Source organism: Pseudopodoces humilis, chromosome 9, assembly GCF_049639895.1.
Source record: "Pseudopodoces humilis isolate 2021_Gansu_Grassland_sample_001 chromosome 9, ASM4963989v1, whole genome shotgun sequence".
In the NCBI taxonomy this organism is placed as follows: domain Eukaryota; kingdom Metazoa; phylum Chordata; class Aves; order Passeriformes; family Paridae; genus Pseudopodoces; species Pseudopodoces humilis.
Window position 1 is genome coordinate 21,613,059 of NC_142208.1, and position 22,807 is coordinate 21,635,865.

Sequence of the window (22,807 nt, forward strand, 5' to 3'; positions counted from 1 at the left end):
AAGTTAACTTAATACAAAATTAACTAGGTAAAACTAGCATTACTCTAAGCCTGCCCAAGACTGAAGGCCTGAAAAGGTAACTGTAACTGACAAAAAAATTATTAAAAAAAAAATAAATCTAGATTTAGAAACTTTGGTATATTTCACTTGGTGGAAGATATTTAACCAGAATTTAATTTAACCAAAATTCCTTCCAGAATAGGAACTTATGTTTTTAAGGGTTTTTTTCTGTAGACTGTTTCATAAACTTCTGAACAGTGAAGAAGTGTACAGTATAGAACTTATTCCTTAACTTTGATATTAAACACCTTTTTTCAGTAAGCGATGTCATCTTCCATTTCTCAGTGGACAATATAAAAGAAAACAACATAAATTAAAAAGAAAATAAAAATTTTCTGATATTTCTGAAAATTTTTTTTTCTAGTTTTGTAGATGGCCATTTTAAGCACCATACCTTGTAACTAATTTATGTGTTAAAACATTTATAGGTAATTGGACGCCTTTTCAACTTGAGACTTACTTTCATGTAAATTCCCTTTTTACCTTTCCCAGTTCCCTAAATACCACCACCCTCAGCCCATAAGACAAAGGGGAAAGAAAACCCAGCTATTTAACCAATTTCCTGAGCTGGCAGTGAACATGGGTAATATTTAAGTTAATCCACCATAACCTTAAGTCTGTTCGAACTGGAGCAATGAGAAAATGGGTTTGTGATTATCCACTAGGTGGGGCGTTCCCCAAGTTAATGCATCAAAATGCTTTTACTGAACTGCACAGCTGGGCTTAGGAAGAAAATTGAACTTTCTGGGAAAGAAGAGCAAGACGGGTATATGCAATAAATAATGCAAATTCTTAAGCATAAAATACCTAATTCTTTCTAGAAGTGACTGCTCTCAATGAAAGCAATCTCACAAGCAAGCTAAAGACTTTTCAGTCTGCCCTATGGAGAGTAACAAATAGGAAAGGACTGCAAAAAACCTCTCTTCAGGCCAGCCAGAATTGGGACTGAATTGGCTGTTAGGAATTCTATTAAATAATTAAGAGGGCTTTTTTCCTTAATTCCTGAGAAAAACCCAAACAAAACCACTACCACAAAAAAAACCAAAACCAAAAACCCAACAAAACACTCACAATAAACCCCCTTGCACCCATGTGTTTTAAACACGGATAAGGAGAAAAGCTTTTTGAACAATAAGCATTTTGCATTACATAGTAATAATTTAATAGCTGATAAATAGCATGCATTTACAGAGAGATCCAAAAGAAAAACCAAACAAACCCAAAGCAATATCTTCAAAATTCCTAAGGAAGCTCAGGAGTTAAAGACAAAATGTCACTTGTTACAAAAATATAAAGATCATGCCAACAAGACTGTACCACAGTAAGGATGCACCTTCAAAAAGGATGGGAGGAAAGGGAGGAAGTCACATTGGAAAGCAGCTCTCCAGATTTGTTCCTAGAGAATACATATCCTTTTAGCCCAAAGCCAGCAAACATAACAAGAACTGTAGGTAAACCATTATAGTATGCATTACTGGGAAGGCCATCATGGAAATAATGTGCCCTTTAAGAATAACAATGGCAAAACAAAAAAAAAAAAAAGATGTTTGAAGTCCTTCTAATAAAAGTCCTTCCTTCAGCAACATGCTGAAACAAGGGAACTCATATTTCACAGAAAGATTTGAAGGTCATAATCATAGAAGTAGCTTCAAATCAAAATAACTCATAATACTAGAGTGGTTTCCAAGACACAAAGACATAAGAAAACAGAAAACCCCAAAAAGGTAATTCAAAAGGTGAAGACACTACATTTTTTTCAAATGATGAGTATTGGTACTGGAAGCACTTACCAAGGGCAAGGAAAGCTTCTGCCATCACGTTATAATTTTATACCATGATTGAAATACATTCCAAAAGGCTTCTGCAAGTTCTAATGAAAAGTTACTTGCCTTGCTACATGCCATTTTAGAACCATTTAACACCAGAGGAAGTGAAATCAGAGAACAGTAATGATCTGCTCTAGTTTTAAAATCTGCCAATCAAAAGATCGGGAGAGAAAGTAAAAGCTCCAAGTCTACAGAGAGAGTGACAGAGGCGTTGTTGTATTACTGTTTCACAGGGCTGAAGAACTGAACTTCTCCGGGAACTCACATTTGCAGACAAACACTACAGGAAAAAGCTGACAAAAGAGCTTTTGAATAGTGACTGCACAAGCATGTAGCAATTATAAATAATAGCCATTTATATTTTGTATTGAGATTTCACTGAGTTCAGAATTGTAGGTCTTTCAAAGAACAGAAAAAGACAGCCCATAATACAACTAATACTTCCTGAAATGTATGAGTTACATAAATTGTGTAACATAATTCTTGGTTTTGACATTCTTATCTGATCCTTATTTTACTTTGTGCATTTTTCTTTATTTTTAAATGGAGATTGCACAGATATAGATACTTCCACCCTTTCCACAATTCAAAGCATTTAAGGGTTCCTTAAATGAAAGCTTCAGTATGATTTTAAACCTCAAAGTTTTATAAAGAAATTCAAGATAATGCTTGAGAAAGGGAGAAAACATTTAATATTTAGCTATGTAATTTTTCTATGCAGTCACTCTAAAGTGAACTATTTTTATGCAAACAAAGGTCAGTAATAATCCTCAGAGAGAAAACAAAAGGGAAATTTGACTATTATTTTCAATACCTTCCTTCATTACAAATGGACTACATCCTTCCTGCATAATTGTAATTACTGGAAGGTGCTGTATTAAATATTAGCTTTATGTTCATTTGGCACTCAGGATGCTTTGATAATTAGTATGCAGAGTGTGCTAGAAGTGCTCAGCCACTGTAGACTATTCACAAAACATACAGTCTAGCTTGAAGTGGTTAACAAATGCTGGAATATGCAGTTTGCCCCTTCTAACTACAGTTAACTTCACCTGAAAAAACTTGTTCCCCAAAAGACTTCTGAAAAAAATTGGGCCCAAAATGCATCTACAGGTCAGATTTTCTCACAGCCAAAGTTTGCAGGTGTTTTAACTCTCAAATTGTCTTTTAACTAACCTATCAAAACTAAGTGAAAGCTTTCGAGTTTGTTTATGTTGTTAGGCAAACGTCAGGTCATCAAGACACAAGCAAGGCTTTGTTACCTAGTCCCTGCATTTTACTGCTTCTGGTTTCTGGTGACCTCTATTTGTATCATCCAGTTTGAACTGAGAAACACTACCTAGGCTTCAACCTAATCTTAGTTTCATAGCTGCAGGCTCCTGTAACAGTTCATGCCAACTGTTTTATTTCCATGAATTTGTCCAAGTGTCATCCACATGCAACCTTTTTGCATCTATGTTTTGCAGCAAGAATTTCCACATTTTACAGCATAAAAAGGCAGTATTTTGCTTGAATCCACCGATGTAGATCTCATGGTTGCCACCCACTTAATTTCTGAGAGCTGACACTCATTCCATGGCTGCTGCCATAGCACATCTCACAGATTTCTAGCAGAGCTTCTCCCTCAGGGCATTGTCTTCCAGGCTAAAGAGTATTGCTTGAAGTAATTGTTTCTTTCAAGAATGCTGTTTCACCACCTGGTCCTGAAAATTAGTATTACTGGTAATTTTGTCAGGTTGGTCACTAGTCTATTCTGATACTCTTAATTGAGCCAAATTTTTGATAATTCTCCATAAAGAAGAGTTGCAATATATGAGACTACTGGAGGGCCTACAAGATTAAAACATGTTAAAAAAAGACATAACTTTTTGGCTGCAGTTTTCTTTGAAAAACTCTTTTCTATCTTATTTGCAAACATCGCAAACTTTAGGTAGCATTTCTGTGTTTTCAGAGATTTGAAAAATGACAGGTTTTCATTCTTTTGTAAGGTTTTTTCATACTTTTTGACTAACCTCAGGGGGTTTCTTTTCATGTATTCTCTGACAGGAGATATATATTTTTTAAAATATAAATAATAAGATACATTTACAACGGTCTCTGTCCTACCTGCAAACATTATTTCAAAGCAATAGATTTTGGCTTTCCATATGACTCTGTTGATTGTTGTCCATAAAGTAATTTGTAATCACTTTGAAAAGAAATACTGTCAATTCAAAGCTACATCCAGAAATGAAGAAAAAAAAATTAAATTTTTCAAATGGACCTCAATACAGTTTCAAAAAGCTGTTGCTGCCTTAACTACTGTACTAAAGACAGACGTATCTTAAGCCACTGACTGTTAGCCTGGTGAAGATTAATTTCCCTCTTGGAAGTCACATGAAAATGAACATAAACAGAATCTTGAGCAAATTTAAACCATGCTATTTGAAGGAAATTACTCATGTACTTGCAGAGTGAAGACACAAATTAGGAACAGGTTTCTTACACTTCCATCCCACTTTTCAGCTCCCTTAATCACGAAGATCAGGCACCCCAACATGGATGAGTAGCACACCAATTGACTCCTCTCCTGCACGACTGAGTAAGTATAATTATGACAGGTAAGGAAGAATACTGCCAAAAAAACCCTGCTGAAAACCTGAGAGGTTTAGATAGCAAAAGTTACTCATATTTCTCTAAAGCTTCTTGAACAAGGGTATTTTTTAAAAACTCCCTTTGAAACATAGTTTCATGTGTCACAGCTCTCCTTATGATTTATCAGCCATTAACCTCCTTACTTTTAAGTTACTTGCCATAGGTAATTCATTTATCACTTAATTAAGTTAACACAACTTATTCCCTGTAGGCATAGAAACAAGCAAGCCTGAGAAACAGTTATATGCATGCTGAGAAGACTGGCTCTGTCTTCTCACAACTGTGGAGGACTTTTTTTTTCACTTTATAGCAAACACAATGTTATTCATAGTACTGAAGTTCATTATTTTAAAAAATCTACATTCTTTTAATCTTAAACCTAAGAGACGGTGCCTACTGGTAAAGTCTGTCACTCTGAGTAATGCTTTCATACCATTCTGTATTGAGGGACACTTATTACACATTTTGGAGGTAAAAAAACCTGAATTGTAGCACTTCCAGTTAAGAACACTATGGGCCAATACACTAGAATAGCATCCCAGTTCTTTTACCATGACATGAATCAATGACATCCAGACTCTGACACATTAAATATTCATTACCGTACAATAACCAGTTAACTCTTTCTCAACAAAATAATCTTTGTAGGTTTCTAATTTTTTTCCTATCAGGATCACATATAAGATGAACAGCAAAATGTAAAAAGCTGGTCAGACACTTCCGTATTTACCCCTCTGCATAGTATCTTGTTATGACAACATTTAAAACACCAATTTTCACAGAACAGCTGGAAGTGACAGAAGCACCCAAGGAACAGGTAGCTCTCATTGTATAGTACAGGAATGTAAACATTTGGCAGGGGAGGGTTGGGGCTGATTTCAGACTGCTTATGTTTTTAGTTGTATTGTTTCACATGGGAACGTTTTCTGCAGAATTAAACCTTGCTCCTTCTCTACTCAAGCACAGAAGTAGTATTACAGTTGAGAGAAAGAAGTTTGCTTGGGATTTTTGGTTGTTTTGTAGGGTTTTTTCTTGCTTTGGTTTTTTTGTTTGTTTGGGTGTTTTTGGCTCTTTGTTGGCTTGTGGTTTTGATAGGTTTTTTGTTTGTTTTTTATTTCCTTGGGTTTGTTTGTTTGTTTCATTTTTAAACTTGGTGAAAGAGCTGAAAAGTTCAAGGACCCTGGTGTATGTATATACTACAGGTATATGTACGTATAATCTACAAAGAGATTAATTCAAGCTTATCTAAGAAAACTTAAGTCATACTTCATACATTTCCCTCTATCCTCTGCTTCAAAAGCATATTTGCAGTTATTCTTCTAAGGTATCCTGAAATGCTGTAACTAAGGACACTGACCTGTAAATGACAACCATATTGTCACAATCCTGAAGGGTCTGTTGACAAAATCTCAACAACCTAATCCTCTACAACCATCTAATTCACGGTGGAAACTGAACTAGTCTTGAAATTTTATCTGGAGATTAGGAAGGCATTTACCATCTACTTCTAAGTCCATCATTTCCTGAACCTTTCATAGTGGTATTTATGAATGTTCTCATACACTGGTGAAGTGGCTCTATTCTCAGTTCATGCAAATGGCAAAAACTAATTGCCGTTGTTTCAAAGAGTATGAATTATCCAGATGCAGAGTAGCAATGACCATGGATCTTTTAGTGACCTCAATATCCACGTAGAACAGACATAAAATTAATGAAAGAGGAATCTTTTTATAAAAAGCAATGATAAGGAATAATTCCATGTTGCTTTTAAGGGTTCAGGCTTACATTTCAACAGCACTGTTAACCATTCTAAGGAGTAAATTATGAAAATAAGTGGAAAGTACCAGAGAAAATTAAGTTCTGCAAGTAAGAACAGTATGATGATGGATCCATCAAATAAATGGGTTTGAATGGGCAGTACCAGAAACTGACAGATAATGATACGATGACTAAAGAAGATGTTTTCTCAGCTATGGATGACGTCATCAGAACTAATGAGAAGGATTTACATGGAAGAGGCTGGAGACAAACAACTGATCCAAAACATTAAGAAGCCCAGAGATTTATGACACTGTGCATGTGTAACAAGAGAACACAATCTCTTCACTTTTCCACGTTTTTTTGCCCATGACGGAGACTATCAATAAATTTATCCAACACAGCCCTTCAGGCTTCAAAAAAATTAAGTTTCAACTACAAGAACCACCTGTTTTAAGACAGAACACAAAGTCCTCTCTTCACTCCTAATCTTTTCCTCACAAACTAAAAGTTATTAAATAAGATAATTTAAAAATTCTCTTGTACATCAGGGTATAATCTTCAGAAGTCTTATGGGAAAAAAAATATGTCTTAACTGTAATAATGCTTTCCTATAGGAATCTTGTAGCTGAATAAGCAAGAAATCTAAAATTCTGTAAGTTTTCATTGACCAGGTTACCTGTACAGTAATTTTTCTTCTAAAGACATTTTTCTGCCTAGATGACAAACTGTTTCCAATGAAAATAAACAATAAATGGTTTCAAATTTAGAGGCAAAACTGTAGAAATACTGGCAATATGCTCAAAATGTTTGCCAGCAAAGACCAATATGACAACTTTGCAACCCCAGCTTCAGGACCAAGCAACAAGCTGTAGGTTCTTGAGGTACAAATTATAAATTTTAAGATAGCATAGACATTAAAAGCAAAAAAAAAACCCAACAAAAACAACCCAAAACAAACCATCAAAGCAACAACAACAACGAAAGACTGATGTAAAAAAAAAAAATATCCCATTGGCCTCATTCTTCCTTTTGTTAACTTCCTGTAAATCAGCTAAAGGGTGTTTGCTCAGTCCTAAGTTTCTGAAAGGAACCTCAGTTGGGAGGGTGATGTAAAAGCAAGAATAGGAAGATTCCATTTTCTCTTCTATAGCACAGTAGAGGCACAGGTAACCAAATGAAAGTAATTTATTTTTGTCACTGAAGGAACAGACAGCTTTAAATAACGCTCAGAAGATCGAATGGTTTAGACTACAGGAGGAGATAAGTTACCACTTGCTGATGACAAGCCTTGCTGCTGTTAGATAGAATTAGTCTCAAGGGGAGGCTACATGAAACTAAGGGAAACAGAACTGAACAAAAAAGGCACTAGGTGTTTCAAAAGACTTGCTTCCCCCGTCAGATAAACACAAAACCAAAAACCCCTCTCAGAGAACATATAAAAATTTTCTTTTTCATCCTGCACTGAGAGCTAAAGAAAGAATAGAACAATAGAGATCATCTCACAGTATTCAAAGCTACTGCTTTAAAAGACTAGCAAAGTCACAAAGACAAGACTTTCTTTATACTGTCTGCTGTTTGGATTTGGGAGAAAGATGAAGGCTTTCACATTTAGAGAAGGACCAACAGTTGAGACACAAGCACTACATTAGTAATGATCAGCTACTGAGAAATACTGAAGCATGAAACTGCTCAGTTTTCTTCAGCAGGCCTGACATAGATATATATACATAGATATATATACATAGATATATATATACATAGATATACACACACCCCTGAACCTTTATCTATTCTGCAGAACACTGTTTCATTTGACACTTCAACCCATGCATTTCTATGTACATAAAGTATTTGTAAGTATACTGCATTTATCACTCCAACTGCCTTGTCACATTTCACAGGAATAAGCTATATGAATCTTAATAATTTAGTATTCAAAAACTATGTAAAAACATTTTACTTTGTATCTTTTCTATTTGCAGCAGTTCTATCACTTCACGTACATTTGTTTAAGGGTGCTGAAACACTTGGACTTATTTTATGTAATATAAATCAACTACAGCCCACTGAGAACTGCAAGTTGACAGTCATGACATTCTAACAAAGACAGTGACAGCATTCAGTCTTTTCCAGTTGTGATTCTCTCACAGGTGAGGGATCAGCACACCTCACTCCTGTCCTGATAGATAAAACAAGCTCTAAATGAGAAAAAGAGGCAGTAACCCATATTTCCTCCTTCTCTTCAAGGTAGTATTTAACTCTGTATCGTTTTTTCAGTTCTTTTAATTTCTGAAGGTTTTAATCCTGCTGCACACTGAGGCTTCTGAGCTACTGCATCTTATCACCTCTAAATAATGAAGGTCATTAACAGAAGTATTATCCAATCTCCCTTAGATAAAAAAAAAAAAGACAAGAGTGAAAATTCACTGATTTCTATTACAAAGGTTCACTAGAACAAGCAAAACTGAATAGCCACATTATTAAAAGATTATAAATGCAAGCTCACACATGGTGGACATCGGTCCTTCATCTCACTGAAAGCTCATATCTTAGAAATGTGGTGCTCCACGTCAATGAACCTCTGTGTGAGACTCAATGGCAGTTTTGTGATGCAGACAAATAGCTATTTGAAACTGGTTTGAGACAGCCAATGTTTTTAACCTGAGGCAATCTTGTATTGTAGTGATAGAAGTAAGGCTATTAATGAACTCAACAATATTTAACTATTCGTGTTGAGCCTCCCACTGGTCAAACTTCAGAAGTCTAACACTGTACTGCTCAGGGCAAGAAAATGAAATAGGAACTATTTTCATCAGGAAAAAGGCTAAAGTTCTTCCTATTTAGAAGGCAAAATCAGGGCAAATTTTAAAAGCAGCCTCAAATGCATATTTTTGCATCTCAGTCTCTTCCTGTCTTTCAAGAACAGAAAAATTCACATTCTTTGCTGTTTTCTACAGTATGATGAGTAGAAAATTACAAAATTGTTATAGTCTTTATAGTCCAGATGTCTCTAACTGAGTTCTAGCTCAAGATTCAGCAAGAACAAAGATGTGGTCAATGCTTGCAGTAGCAAATTCAGACACAACTTCCATCTTAGAGGAAAAGCAGAAACTGAGAGATCTTTCAATCAATGCAGGCAAGTGACACCTTCAGTCATCTGAAAACTTACTGAGCACAGTTACATCACATGTCTGCATCTGCATTAAGAAAAGAAGTGCAAATGATAATAAGTGTACTGTACAGAAATTCACTTTTTCTTGGCAGTTACAGTATGGATCATAACTCTAAAGTGAAACTCCTCTCTCTCCTCTCAAATTCTTAACAGTACATTTACTAGAGCACCATGGTAATGGAAGTCTGTAAGGAGATAGCACAGAGGCAAAAAATGAACGTGAACAGATAGGCAGGAAATTCTCTATTTTTGTTCAGTGCTGTCCTGGAGCCCAGCAGTACCTGCTCGGCTGCCTTTCTGCCCTTGTACTGCAACCATGCAAACACCTGGAAGAGGATAGGAGAGAACAGGAGAACTGGCCTATTCACTGCCACTCCAACCACTTAGCAACACAGTTAACTTCAAGGTCTCTTCAGATGCTCAGAAACTACAATCCTTCCTCCAAGCCCACAGGACACAACTGTGGCAGCACAGTCACCATGGAAAGTTCAGCTGCACTTCACTGTCAGTACCACAAGCCCGTTTCACACCTAATTCCTTCTTAATAGTGTTTGTCTCTAAAAAGTCTATTTTACACCTGATACTGAAACTGAAGGGCTAGTTTTCCTAGCTAATTCCTTCCAACTCTCAACAGTAACTGAAGCTGGTGCTATTAATCCTACTTAACAAATGGAGAGCAGGTCAAGAAAGAAGGCACAAGCCTAAAACAAGTCTGAAATCAATTACTTTTCAGTCTTGTGCACTGTCTTTTGGACAAAGCTTTAGATCTCTTGCTATTTGAAATTCCAGCTAGAAACAGACATGTTTAATAGTGTTGTTTCAGACACCATGACAGTAATGCATTTCAATCTGCTTCCTGTGTCTATTACCCTCCTGTGCTTGTGAGCGCCAGCTAAGTTTAGCAACTTATTAGGCTGGAGTCACAATACCATTAGAGGTCTGGATCAGTAATTCACCAAGCAGGAAACAAAACATCTCTTGTTGAAATAACTGCAGCTATAATTGAAGAATTTTTTTAAGAACAGTTTAAAAAGGAAGAAGTCATTCAGTAGCCATACAAACCTCATTGTGTGCATCCATTTTAGAAGACAAAAAATAGGTCGCACTCAAATCAACCAAAACCTCTGGCTGACATAACTATTTTAAATCAGCTGAGCTTTGACATTGGAGTAACAACTATCAGAGGTCATCCTGATCATTTTTCTCTTTATATTGAAATTGGACAGTTTCAATACAAACATTACTAGCCATTGTTCTAAACAATGCAGACCAAGCAGCTACAAAAACACTCCAACAAGGAAAAACCAAGTCAGGTCATCACCAAGGAAGAAGCAAGCAATATTACAAGAGACTTGACACCTGTAAAAAGGGCAGCTTATTGTAATCAAAAAACTTCATAATACTGAGAAAGCACAACGAGCCAGGAGACGTATATAAAGCACTACTATCCTGCTATTGCAATAGTAAAAGGTTACAATAGGGGTGAGGGGATAGACAGAAGTCTCAATACTTTTGGAAAAGAAAAGAACTTAAAATATTAACACCACAAAGGAAATGGCTATCTTGAAAAGATTACAATATTATATAAACCCTTGAAACAAGAACATAAGCATTAACCCACTCCAGGTCTCGGAAACTGCAAAAGGAAAAACAAGCAGAGATCAGCATGGAATGTTTGGCAGAAGTTGGTCTGGTACTAAAGCACTTAAAAATTCAACCAAACTCTACACACGGTAATAGGAAAAGCTTTGACAGCTGTCTGACCAAATGTACGCAAATCTCAGAATCAAACAATTTCTGTTGTAATGCAGGGGAAAGCCCTTGCTTTTCAGTCTTGTGTATTGCTCTAAGGTGGTTGGTGAAAAGCAGCTGAGGCAACAGGACACTGTCATAGCACTGCCCTCCTTGCTTTGGAAGGCTTCCCAACTTGCCAGATGAAGAAAGAGCAGCAATGTACAGAAATCAGTGCACTCAGCACTTAACCCACTTCACAAGACACAAGGCAGAGCACGTCCACTTCCTTCCACACAAATGTGTATCTTCATCTATCTTCACTGACCTTTGCCAAAGGAGTAAAAGGGTCAATGTTCAGAGCCACTCCTGACTCAAACAGCTTTCACTGACCGTTTAATTGATTGTGCTGTGCTTGGGATTCATTGGGGCTTAACAGGCTTGTACATGCTGCTGAAAGACAAGAGTTAAACAACAAATCTGTACACAGATGTGTTTTATCCAAAGTAATACAACAGCTTTGTCTATCAGATGGAACCAAAATTTCAGGTCACTTAGGAATTTGGGAAGACTGTGGTAATACTATTTCACCTTGTTCCATCTCCTTGGTCTTTGAACCTCTTTCAGTGCATCTATTTACTTTATGCAGACACGTTTAGCAACTTCTAGACAAGGAAAAAGGGTTGGGGGAAATCAGTTGGCCAAAGGAGAAAATAATTCCACAAATCTTGTAAGCATTTCTGTGTCACATCTTGGAAACGTGTTCAGGGACGAAGAACATATTTATGCAAAATTTGAAGTCCAGCTTCAGAAGCACAGCAAAAGGAAGAAACAAAAACCAGTCACCTTTGGGTCTCATTTTCCTCAACCACATCTGAATATAAAGGCTTCTACAGTTGCCAAGTTTACAGGCAATGCAGGCCACCTCCTAACAATCCTTGTCAATAAAGAAAGGCTTCCCACAAACCATCATGGAGATGAGGAGGAGAGCAAGCACAAAATCACTAGAGCTCTCTGCTTAATAAAGCATAGCAACAACTAAAATTTTGCCTCTTTAACCTTCAAAGACTGCACTATGTCATATTCTATTCTACCACACTTCCTGCCTTATCATTCTCATTTAACATGTGGTACTTCACACTTCCAAGGTTCACTTCTCCTCCTCCTTCCCACCTCCCCCCATCAAGAAACACAGAGAACCTAAACATGACTATGAATGCTATAACTAAGAAAAGCAAATGATCCTTGTATTGAACTATAAAGAACCAGATTTTTTTAATATACCTTGAATTAGATGTGTTGCTAATTAAAGCATTTGAATTATCTAAGAACACATGCCAGAAAAAGTAGTGTATTAAGAAAAAGGATATTATGCAAGCAAGTGCTCCTGTAGCATGCAATGAGATGGTTGGCTTGGGAGGCTAATGAATTAGTACAAACAATTTAAATCTAATTTAATTTAACAATGTAGAGCATTTGTGCATTGCAAAGCAACAGACAGTAATCTGTTTCTTCATTAAATCAAAGATAAAATTGCTGATTATCCTTCCCTGAATTATTTTATTGAAGAGGATAGCAAACAAATTTTATATTTAGTCATAAAAGTTCACAGCTATTCCCCAAACATGCCAATGTAACCAGTGAAGGGTACCAGTGAACAGAATACAGGCCAGCTGTGGTTTAGCACAACACATTATTCAGCCAAAACAGATTCTCACATTTTAACATTTTAGTTGGTGAACAAATGTTTATGCTGAAAATTAATACGGCATTTTAAGTTTACTTTTCATTTTCACAAAACATATCTAAACAGTACCATTTACTACTCCCAATCTTCAGAAGTTCTAAAATTATATACTGAGAATGCTGAGCATTTGGTATTGCCAGAGGTACTAAAATTATTAACCTTCCCCTCTGTTTAACAGATAAATTTATATACTTGCCTCAAAAGTGTTACCGGTGATATCAAATTCTGGTGGAACAAAGGCACCTTCTGGATCATCTTTGAAAACAAAAGGAAACATGCCAGTTTAGAAATTAGTAGTCTTGTTTCAAAAAACCACAAACCAACTTGATGAATCAAATTTAATGATACACTCCTATCTGATACAAAAGAAACTTTGTATAGCAGTATTTTCCTTCAATCCGCTGTACAAAGAACTTGTTATCCATGTTTCTAGTGCTGGAAGTAAAATACAGTGCTATTTTCAAACTTTCTCCAAGAAATTATCATAACTTCCCACTAAGAAACAAAACAGATTAAACACCCACAAAGAAATACATTTAACATGTCTAACCACTTCTTGCCTTCAGACATTTATGTTTGGACCCAGTTATCACCTAAGCTGGTGTGGCTCAGCTGTGGCTTAAGAGGTTTGATTTGATTAATTGGACACTTCCATTCACTACTTTCCAATACAGACCTGGGTGATAAGGGCTCAAGAAGCAAAGTCAGTCTGAACAGCTAATGCTTCTTCATCTACAGGCCAGCTTAAAACTCTGACCTTTCTGCTTAGTTTGTTTTACTTCTGATAAAAGAGTAGAGGAAGTAAATTCCCCATATGTGCTGCTGAGCAGAAAACTGAGCTACTATCTTAAGAGAGACCAATGCTGTTTCTGTATCCAAGCAGGTACACAGTATCACACTGCACTTACATCACATGAACCCAGTAAAGAACATCAAGGAATTAAACAAGAGCACAACTAAAAAACCTACTCTCCACATACATATCCAACTCACCTAATCTATTCTTCTGGGAAGTCAGGATGATTGAGATGATTTACACGCAAAAAGTGTGTTTCCCTTCTCAACAAGAAGAAAAAAATAGTATGTTCAGAGGCACAGCATAATCATCATAACTTTAGCTTTAATAGAACTTTTGTGCCTGTACTCTAGAAGTAAAATGCAAAGTTTTTATTAAACCCAGTTATATAGCAGAGACTACTAGAGAGGACTTTTTTCCACATATTCATATATTGCAGCTATGCGGCATGGTTGTCTAACCAGACACCAGTAACTGATTTACAGCTCCTTAGGACATTCCCAAATGTACTTTCCCACTGAAAGAGGGTTGTGCAACTAATTTTGCATTCCTTACCCACCACCACATTTTTTCTTGATTTTGGGGGTGAGTGGAAGAGGCAGAAGGGAGCTAATGGACAGATGTTTTTTCTCTTCTCTCCCCTACCTGCAGACTACTGCTCCTTTTTATCTCCCCACTACCTTTCCCCTTTCTTTCCATAGAACACTTTAAAGGCTGTACAAGTAATTAACTTTCAGCTCACTGTATTCTTTTACTATAATGTTTACAATGGGAATTTGTGTGAAGAGACAAGAAGGTATCAGACTGCTTGGAAGAACATCCTATTGAATGTTTGTCACTTTAGCACTACAGAACCTGCAGGAAGCAGAGCTTGCTGCTAAAGCAGACATGACAGGCTGTTCATTTGCTCTCACTGGAAAGCAAATCCAGAGGTTATCATTTTCTTCTGGAAGAATAAATCCATAGGCAACAACTGCAGGGAAGCAAAAAGGACAACCTCCTCAAGTGCCTACCTAACAAACTGTATTGAAAGAGCCAAAGACAGTGGAGCGTGAGAGAAACAGAACATAGGCATAACTTATTTGCATTCCTATGGAAAACATAAATGCAAAATCTTCTCCTTAGAGACTAACATGACTTCAGGGAACTAAATCTTGGTACATTTGCTCTGCACAGGAATTTGTTATCCCACATTTTAAGTACTTGAATACAGCATTCCTGGATCAATTGTTTGCCAGCTATTCAATTAACTAAAACATTTAAGAAGAAATTGATTTTTCCCTTTCCCAGCTAGAAGTAAAGATCTTAGCTGAGGGGCATTTTTCATCCACTAGACTTATGCTCTTCAACAAGTCTTTCATATACCCTTGGCTTATACAAAGCCAGCTTCTTTTTCTTTTTTTAATTTCAAGGTATAACAAGCTCCTTAAAATAAAGAAAATTTATTCCACATTGCCCTGTTAGAATTAAACTAAAAGTTGTCTTGTGTCTATTTAAGGAATTTAATGAAAAACAAATATAACAACAATTATTAAGATCTAGTTCCATCTTTATTAATTATATTTTATGATCCTTTTATATGAAAAAACTATCTTTAATTCTAAAGAGGCAACAAATCTTCATTTGTTGCAATGTTATCTTCTCATTTTTGTTCTAGCATTTTTTCTAAATACCATGGTCTAGATTTTGCCAAAAAGAATAAACACTTATCCTGACAGAGATTTAAAAATAAATTAGGTTAAAGAAAACAAAAATTTGACTAGTGTCTATCTAAAGTAGAATGGTTCTCCTAGTTGAGCCAAGATAACTTTAAAAGTACCATAGAGTAGAAGCTGATTTGTTTTCTTTATTCTTCCTCTGTAAAATCATTAAGAGACTTAAGACTTATCATCTTGAGATGCATCACATGAGAAAGGAACAGCAACCATAATATGTTTTTTTGTCTAAGCTTAAAAAAACCTACTTGTTTCAAGTCAAGCATCTTCCTGTTCATCTGCTATGAAACCTGAGCATTTTCCATGCTACTACATACTGTTTCTTAACATATTAAATTAATTTCTCAATCAGTCCCAATAAATGGCAAGTCTGAAAATCTTTTTTATTCAATAGAGAGCTCTAAAAAAAACCCAAGGCCTTCATTTGAGAGAACTTTCCTTTTTAACAGCAAATATGCAGTAGAATTGCTCCATTTTTTATGGCCACAATCACCAAGATACTTTGAATATCAGACGTCTCTAGAAACAGAACATAGCCATGAAATCAGAAGATCTGTAAGAGGTGAAGGACATGCTTTACAAAGGGAGAGAATCATGCACACAGGTGCTCAATCTGTGTGTTTCCAATGGACATAAAAAAGACTTATCAACCTGGATAAGTCTTAAAATAACTAGGAGGAATGTTCTAAGCAAAACAGCCTTTGTTCATCAAGTAAAAACTGAACAGTTTCACATGTACAGATACACATCCTTTCCAAATAAGTTTTATTTTATCTTTATTTTAATTGTAAGTCTTAAAAACAGAATGTAATATTTTACTGCAGTTTCTCACTATGAGTTTCCACAGTTCTAAAACAAACAGCCTGGAAACACAAATACTCACCACTGAGCTGTTCCATGAAGCATACATTGCCATTGGTGTTAAAAGCCAAAGTGTCAGGAGTGATGCAGAGTGTCTGGAAGATTGCAGAATGGGCAATGCTCTTCAAAGAATGGCAACACTCCAGGCAAATTGCCCAAATATCTTGCTCAGTAAGACAGCTATCCCGCAGTGACAAAATATCAGCAAGGGACACATTCTCCTGCCAAGATAGGAATTAATAAATTATCCTGGATTTCATGACACTACTTTCTGTATCATAGATTACATTTGACACAATTGCCTACAAGTAATGTTTCCAGCAAGTTCTCAGACTTTCTAGGACACTGATTAACACCCCAAGAAACACCAAGTGCATGACTTTGCTCTTAACACAGAGATGTTTTAAGAACCACAGTTAACCTGAACAAAGATATCACAGTATACCAACATAAAAAAATACTATGGGGGATATGTAAGTTACATAAACACCGCATCAAAGGAAAGAGACCACTTGGAGGTAAAAGCAGAGAGACTAAATGAAAACATTTTGTTTCACCAGTGCCTTTCAAGCTCTCCCAGGTGTCTTTATATAAACTACTTAAAAATTCTCTTCACAGCACTTCTCCCTACCATTTGTGATCTGTGAAAAAGTGCCCTTTAGATTAGCCTGTCTTAAGAATGATGCTATTGTGAAGTTTAGTAGTATAGACCATTTAATAAACATTGAAAAGTCAAACATACCATAGGAAAAGTGTTTTAATACTTGGACTTAAAACCAAACCCTTTGGTTATCCTAGGCCTTCCCATTACATCCAGAGACTTTAGTGATCAAAGCAGCTCATGGACTTAAGTTTCTAAGTTGCTGTCCTAAACTGTAGTGAACTTGCACTGACCCTCTATCACAGTAACGCTATGAGTCCAGTCCCAAACAAATGTGTTTCTGATGTGGCTTTCCTGGTCAAGATGTTCAGAAACATTGCTTGACTCAAAGCAACCAGACTCTCTACGGATATTTTTGGAATACAATCCTAATACATTACCCACAGCTACAGAAGTCAAATTTTCATGAACTTCAAGGAATGAGGGAAACAAACAAAACATCAGTTTGATCTATAAAGAAAAAGAAGGTAACAAAAATGGAAGATACCTATAGAAGTTACTTTGTATCAGAGCTATAATTACTAATAATTACACAGTATTTTCTTATTTATATGTAATTAAGACTAAAGACTATTCTTCTCTGTGATATTAAATATAACCTGAATGGAAGATATAGATACACACTGCTTAACATGGAGAAAAAATAAAGTGTGTCATTATCAGCAAAAGAGGATGTGAAATATCTTACAGCTCAGAAAACTGCTGTGGTTTAAACTCTTATCCCTTGGAGAACAGTTACAAATTTCTTTACCTACTCCAGCACTAGAGAACATCAATGATATCTGGATTACCATATACAGAAAGGGTTAAAAGTTTATTAACATGTCTTTCAGAGAATTAAGCATTGCTTTCATAATATCCTTCAAGTAAGAACCAAACCTCAGTCCAAAAGTGCATTGTGCTTTTTACTCTAAAGTATAATGCTTAATAAATATGAGGTAGGAAATAAAGCACACTCATTGGTATTTGGTAAACTTCACTTCTCTTTCCAATGGTCTTCTTTTTCATAGTCATGGCGTAGACACAGATTGATTTACTAATGGCAGAATTACTACAGTGCCTTCTAGCACTAATCATGGATCCTGGTCTTATCAAATTCAGTCCTACATAATAATGAACAGCAAAAAAATCTCTGCACAAAATCTTGTTTTCTCTGTACTGTGCTCAGTCCAATTGTGTAATGTTGCCAACAGAGTTTGAGGTCCTGGTTTAGGGTAAATTTGGGAGAGAACCTCCAAATGGGGTCCCTCCAGAAAACAGAACTCCAGCTACCCCAGGACAGTGGAGGAGGAGGTTTTGCATATCTCCATAGGGAAGCTGTTCCAAGCATGAAGAGCAGCACAGAGGTTCCTCTATCTCCAAACAAAACCACATGGCATGAAACTCTCCTACAAACATCAGGCTTTGAAACTGACCAAATTGAGCGGTGGAATGAGGATAGGCTTAGAAAGAAGAGACTCACTGCCTATTCTATGGCCAGCAAAAACAGTTAAAAAAAATAGTTCCGTGATCTAAACGATGAATGAGTAATTATTAACTCTCCTAGCATCCTCCAGCTAGGTGACATGATGGCATTTGCCACAACAGAGAAATAAAAGAATGCTTCGCTAATCAAGATGCAAAACTATGAGCTTCATCTGTGCATATGGACAAAAGAGGCTCAATTTAGAATGTACATGAAAAAATTAAACCTGCAATCTTTAAGACAGCCTCAATATCACATTCCAGCCACAATAAGGACTTGTGAGAACTTTGGAGTTAAGCTTTGAGGCTGACTCCACTGCAGATAATAATCATCAGCAATGATATCTACAGCACAAACCTAGAAAACATCTTTGTCCTGTGGTTATTTGGGAAGTAAACAAAAGGCAGTGATCTAATGTCAGATAACCTTAGTTTATCTTCCTTCCCAGGGATGAGAAAGTTATGTCATACAGAAAAAGAAAAAAAAAAAAAAAGGAAAAAGGAAAGTCCTATGAATGTTCCATGGCTTCCATCAGAAAAAAACATCCTTTTAACACTGGAACACAGGAAGTTGTGGCAAGCTGAAGCTTCTGGTGGGCAGCTGCTTCAGTACTGTGGACCACTGGAAGTTGTTTCATTCAACTGTGGTAAATATCAGAGATGCTGATGCCTCTTTTTTTGTCTCTTTCAGCAAAAGACACTCATGTCTGGTTTTAACTTGAAAGTATCTGGTTTTAACACTAAGAACTACAAAAAGTAAACCCGTCAGGCAATCATGCTTAACTGCTCACTTTAGTTTTCAGCTTTCCCTTGTATTTTCTTCAGCAAGTACAAAACAGTTCAGGAGCATATAATTAAGCAGAGATAATTAACAGAGAGTAGAAATAAAAAAATTAAGTGGGTGCAAGCCATTTCTTAAAATTTTTGAAATTGAATATTAAGAAGTATAAAATGAAGAAAGTTCTAGTAAAGAGAGGAAATTGAAACACACCCTTATCCTTAGCATTTTCTACTCTTCAGCTCAGGCAGATTCCTGCTTCACATGTTGGCAAAAAACCACCTGCATCAGACACCAACATAATTCTTTATACTTGGTAAAGCGATGAGAAGAGCAGACTCCACTAAATGACTAAGCAACTCAGAGTTCAGTACAACAGCACTCACAGCCTTCTGACACCTTTTTGCCATGATAATTCACACAACCTTCAAAGCAATCTATTCCAGAATCACAGACAATGTGGCCAATGCCATCCATTACATTCATCACATCTGAAGAAAAACACTGGATTGCCTTAGTAAGCTCTCTGAATACTCTTCAAAACAGCTCTTTTCATTAACTTATCTAATCACCAGGTGATAGGTCATGCTCATTCTCCCAAGAAAAATATGGAAACTCTTTATGTTTCTGTAATAATTAAACAGATGGGACTTGTTTGTTGATACAATCAATGTATACACTGAGCAGGCATGAAAATTGGGCCCCGGTCTTTCTTGTATAGAAAAGTTGACCCTTAGCCTTCTCCATTCTGAGAAAATACTCTAAGTATTTAAGTCAACATGTAAAAAATAAGGCCATTACCACCTTCCTCCTAGATTTTGCATGGACCACTCTGAGAGGGCCTACAGCAATTGAACACTGCAGACAGTGGAAGAGCCAAACTGACAATCCATTGGGTGACTTAGGAAAACTCAAAAGAGCTTTGCGTTTTCAAACTTGCATTTAACTCCTGATTCAATATGGATTCTTGACATAGTAAGTTAGAAAGTTTGCAAGATTTTGTTCAAGGAATGAGCAGCTCACATATGGCTCACCAAACCTTTACTTAAAAAAGGAAAAACTTCAAACATTTGGCCCCAACATTCACAAAGGGGTAAGAAACATACTTTACATGAAAAGATATAAAGATCAGTAACAACAACAAAAAGCAAGGGCAAAACCAATAATAGAGTCAGACGGATGTGAAGACAAGAACTGGGTTTAGCTACAGGTTATTTGGCACAACAACTAAATCAAACAGATTTAACAGTTTGATAGTTTGGTTCTTATTTCCCAGTGTCAAAGGCCTTTTAGCACAGGGCACCAATATACGGTCATACGAAAAAAAAAAAAGCGTTTGGCAGCTTCGGGAAACTGTTTTGCCCATGTAAAACTCCCTTGATCGGGTGCGACAAGGACACGTACTTGCCGACTGCAGCATTAACCCACGGCTACGACAGCAGTGACGAGACACCCCGCACTCGAGGACCATGACTTTGCTGTTGTGAGGCGAAGGTCCACAGGAACGGGCTAAGCCCAAGTTGGTGGCTAGTACCGCGGGGCAGGAGGCAGCGAGGAGCGGCCGAAGCACACACGGAAAGCGAGCGGTGCTGGGGCCGCGGCCTGGCCGCTCCCGGGGGCGGGTGCACCCCCGGCCCGGCCGCCTCCCGCGGGCGGCCCCTGAGGCCGCTACACTACAGGTGAGCGCAAGGGCGGCGGCTCCATCCCCGCACCTGCCTCACTCACCTCATCCTCCAGCAGCGTCGGCAGAGGCTCAAAGTCGTAGCAGTTCACCTCCTCCTCCTCCTCCTCATAAAACACGTCCTCTGCAGCGCCAAGAGTGTCCATCCCGCCCGGCGAGGGAGCAGAGGCTTCACCTCCGCAGCCTCCCTGTGCGCTCGGAGCACGGCCCTCGGCCCCCGCCGCGGCTCATCCTCACAGCCGCCTGCGGGCTGCCCCCGGCGGCGACCCCCGCGGCGCCGCCCGCCCGCTTTAACCCCCTCCCCTGCCGGGCCCGGCCCGGGGCCCCCCCGCCCCTCCGCCCAGGCCCGGGCCCGGGGCAGCGCTGCCATGGCAACGGCTGCCGCCTCCCCGCGCGGCCTCACCGCGGCGGCTCCCGCTCTCCTGCGGCGCCGCCCGCCCCCGCCGCGCCCCGGGCGGCACCGGCGGCCGGCCGCGCCCCGTGCCCTGCGCCCCGCGGCCCCCGCTCGCCGCCGTGGGGCGGCGGTGCCGCGGCCCTGCGCCCTGAGGAGCGCGCCCGCCGCAGTGCGAGCTGCGCCCGCCGGGGCCCCGCGGGAGCCGGGGCCGGTCCCCTCTCGGCTGCGCTCTGCGGGCGAACGGGAGCGGCGGGGAGGGAGGGCTGGTGAGAGGGTGCCCGAGTGGGACCGGCGCTGTGCCGCGGCGCTGCCGCCGCCGCCGATCCCCGCCCTGCCTGGCCGAGCCTTCGGGCTCGTATTACCGCCACCGGCTCTCCCAAACGCTGGATTTACAGGATAAACCGGTGTTCAGAATTAACACAAGTGGCCAAGTATTTGCACGCTCATGCCATAATTCTTGACGCAGTTCGAGCCATAACAACCACAAACGAAAACCAAGGCGCTGTCACCAGCTTTACGTTCATTAGCACCGGCCCATTTTTGCTATCCACGGGGCTTAGGGTGCCTCAAGTAACTTCATTAAGACTCCCCTTGAAATCGAAGGTTCAGGATCAAGGATTCCTTCAAAACCACTGCCCACAGAAGCCAGTTTTTAATTCAAGTCAACCCCATTGGAAAGCTCAGATTGTTTTGAGTAAACAGGCCGTAGCCTGGGAATGGGAGTCGGCATTCAGTAATGGACAAGTAACCCATGGGCAGGCATCTCTTGATTTAACTTTAAGCCACATCACAATCTTTTATCTCCATTGTAAAAGCATGGTGGATGGAGAGAATAGTCTTTTCTCTTGTAATTAAATTTTAGAGCTACTGGAAAATAATGGTGCCAATTTCATTATTTTGTTTTCCTTTATAGCTGTAATTCTATGTCAAAATGAAGTATGTTAATTAATCTGTGCATAGTGCATCAAGCAAAGCAAGAGGTTTGTTGGTTTTTTTGGGTTTTTTTTTGTGTATAATATTCTATGGAAAAGATTACTACTCTATTAAAATATACACTAACAAACACTGTGAAATAAACAAAGGTTGATTAACTGCCCCATAAAGGTCATATTTCAGTTGTAAGATTTCTCCCAATTAAATGTTATTTGGATACATTCCACAGTCATGGCATGGTACTGACATAAAAGCCAAACTCAGACAGATTGCAGTCTTTCATATACATGCTGTCTTCTTACTAACATTTTTGAACCAAAATGATATGAAAAATATATATACTTACAATCTGGTAACTCAGGCTTTTGTGAACAAGTGTTGAAGCATGGGAAACAGTGAGTGCGTGGTACTTCTGAAAAAAAAGTCCAACATGAATCCAGTAAGAGTCATTATAAAATGTTTCTTAAATTGTTGTTTACCAGCATTTTTGGCAAAATATTTTCCTCAGGCAGCACAAACTACCGAAGAAGAAGAACCCAAGAATTCTGGACTTTTGTGGACTGTACTCAAGAATGTTACAAAAAAACCCACCA

The 22,807-nt window shown here is 38.2% G+C and overlaps 1 protein-coding gene across 3 annotated transcripts in view; it reads right to left on the minus strand.

Moving 5' to 3' along the window:
- Positions 1 to 21,137, minus strand: part of KNDC1 (kinase non-catalytic C-lobe domain containing 1) — a 57,802-nt gene extending 36,665 nt beyond the window's left edge. Inside the window, exons 1-4 of one of the 3 annotated variants that reach the window (XM_088059810.1) lie at positions 20,611 to 20,663; positions 16,326 to 16,524; positions 13,925 to 13,987; positions 13,128 to 13,186 (exon numbers count right to left, since the gene is read on the minus strand). Coding sequence is in view for 2 of the 3 variants with exons in the window: in XM_005520849.3 (XP_005520906.2) it covers positions 13,128 to 13,186; positions 16,326 to 16,524; positions 20,932 to 21,033 (360 nt within the window). In the remaining variant the exon portion in view is untranslated. Of the gene's footprint in view, positions 1 to 13,127; positions 13,187 to 13,924; positions 13,988 to 16,325; positions 16,525 to 20,610; positions 20,664 to 20,931 lie in introns of those variants that run through there. The other 2 variants (XM_005520849.3, XM_088059809.1) reach the window with 2 other exon arrangements.
- Positions 21,138 to 22,807: the final 1,670 nt, after the last annotated feature.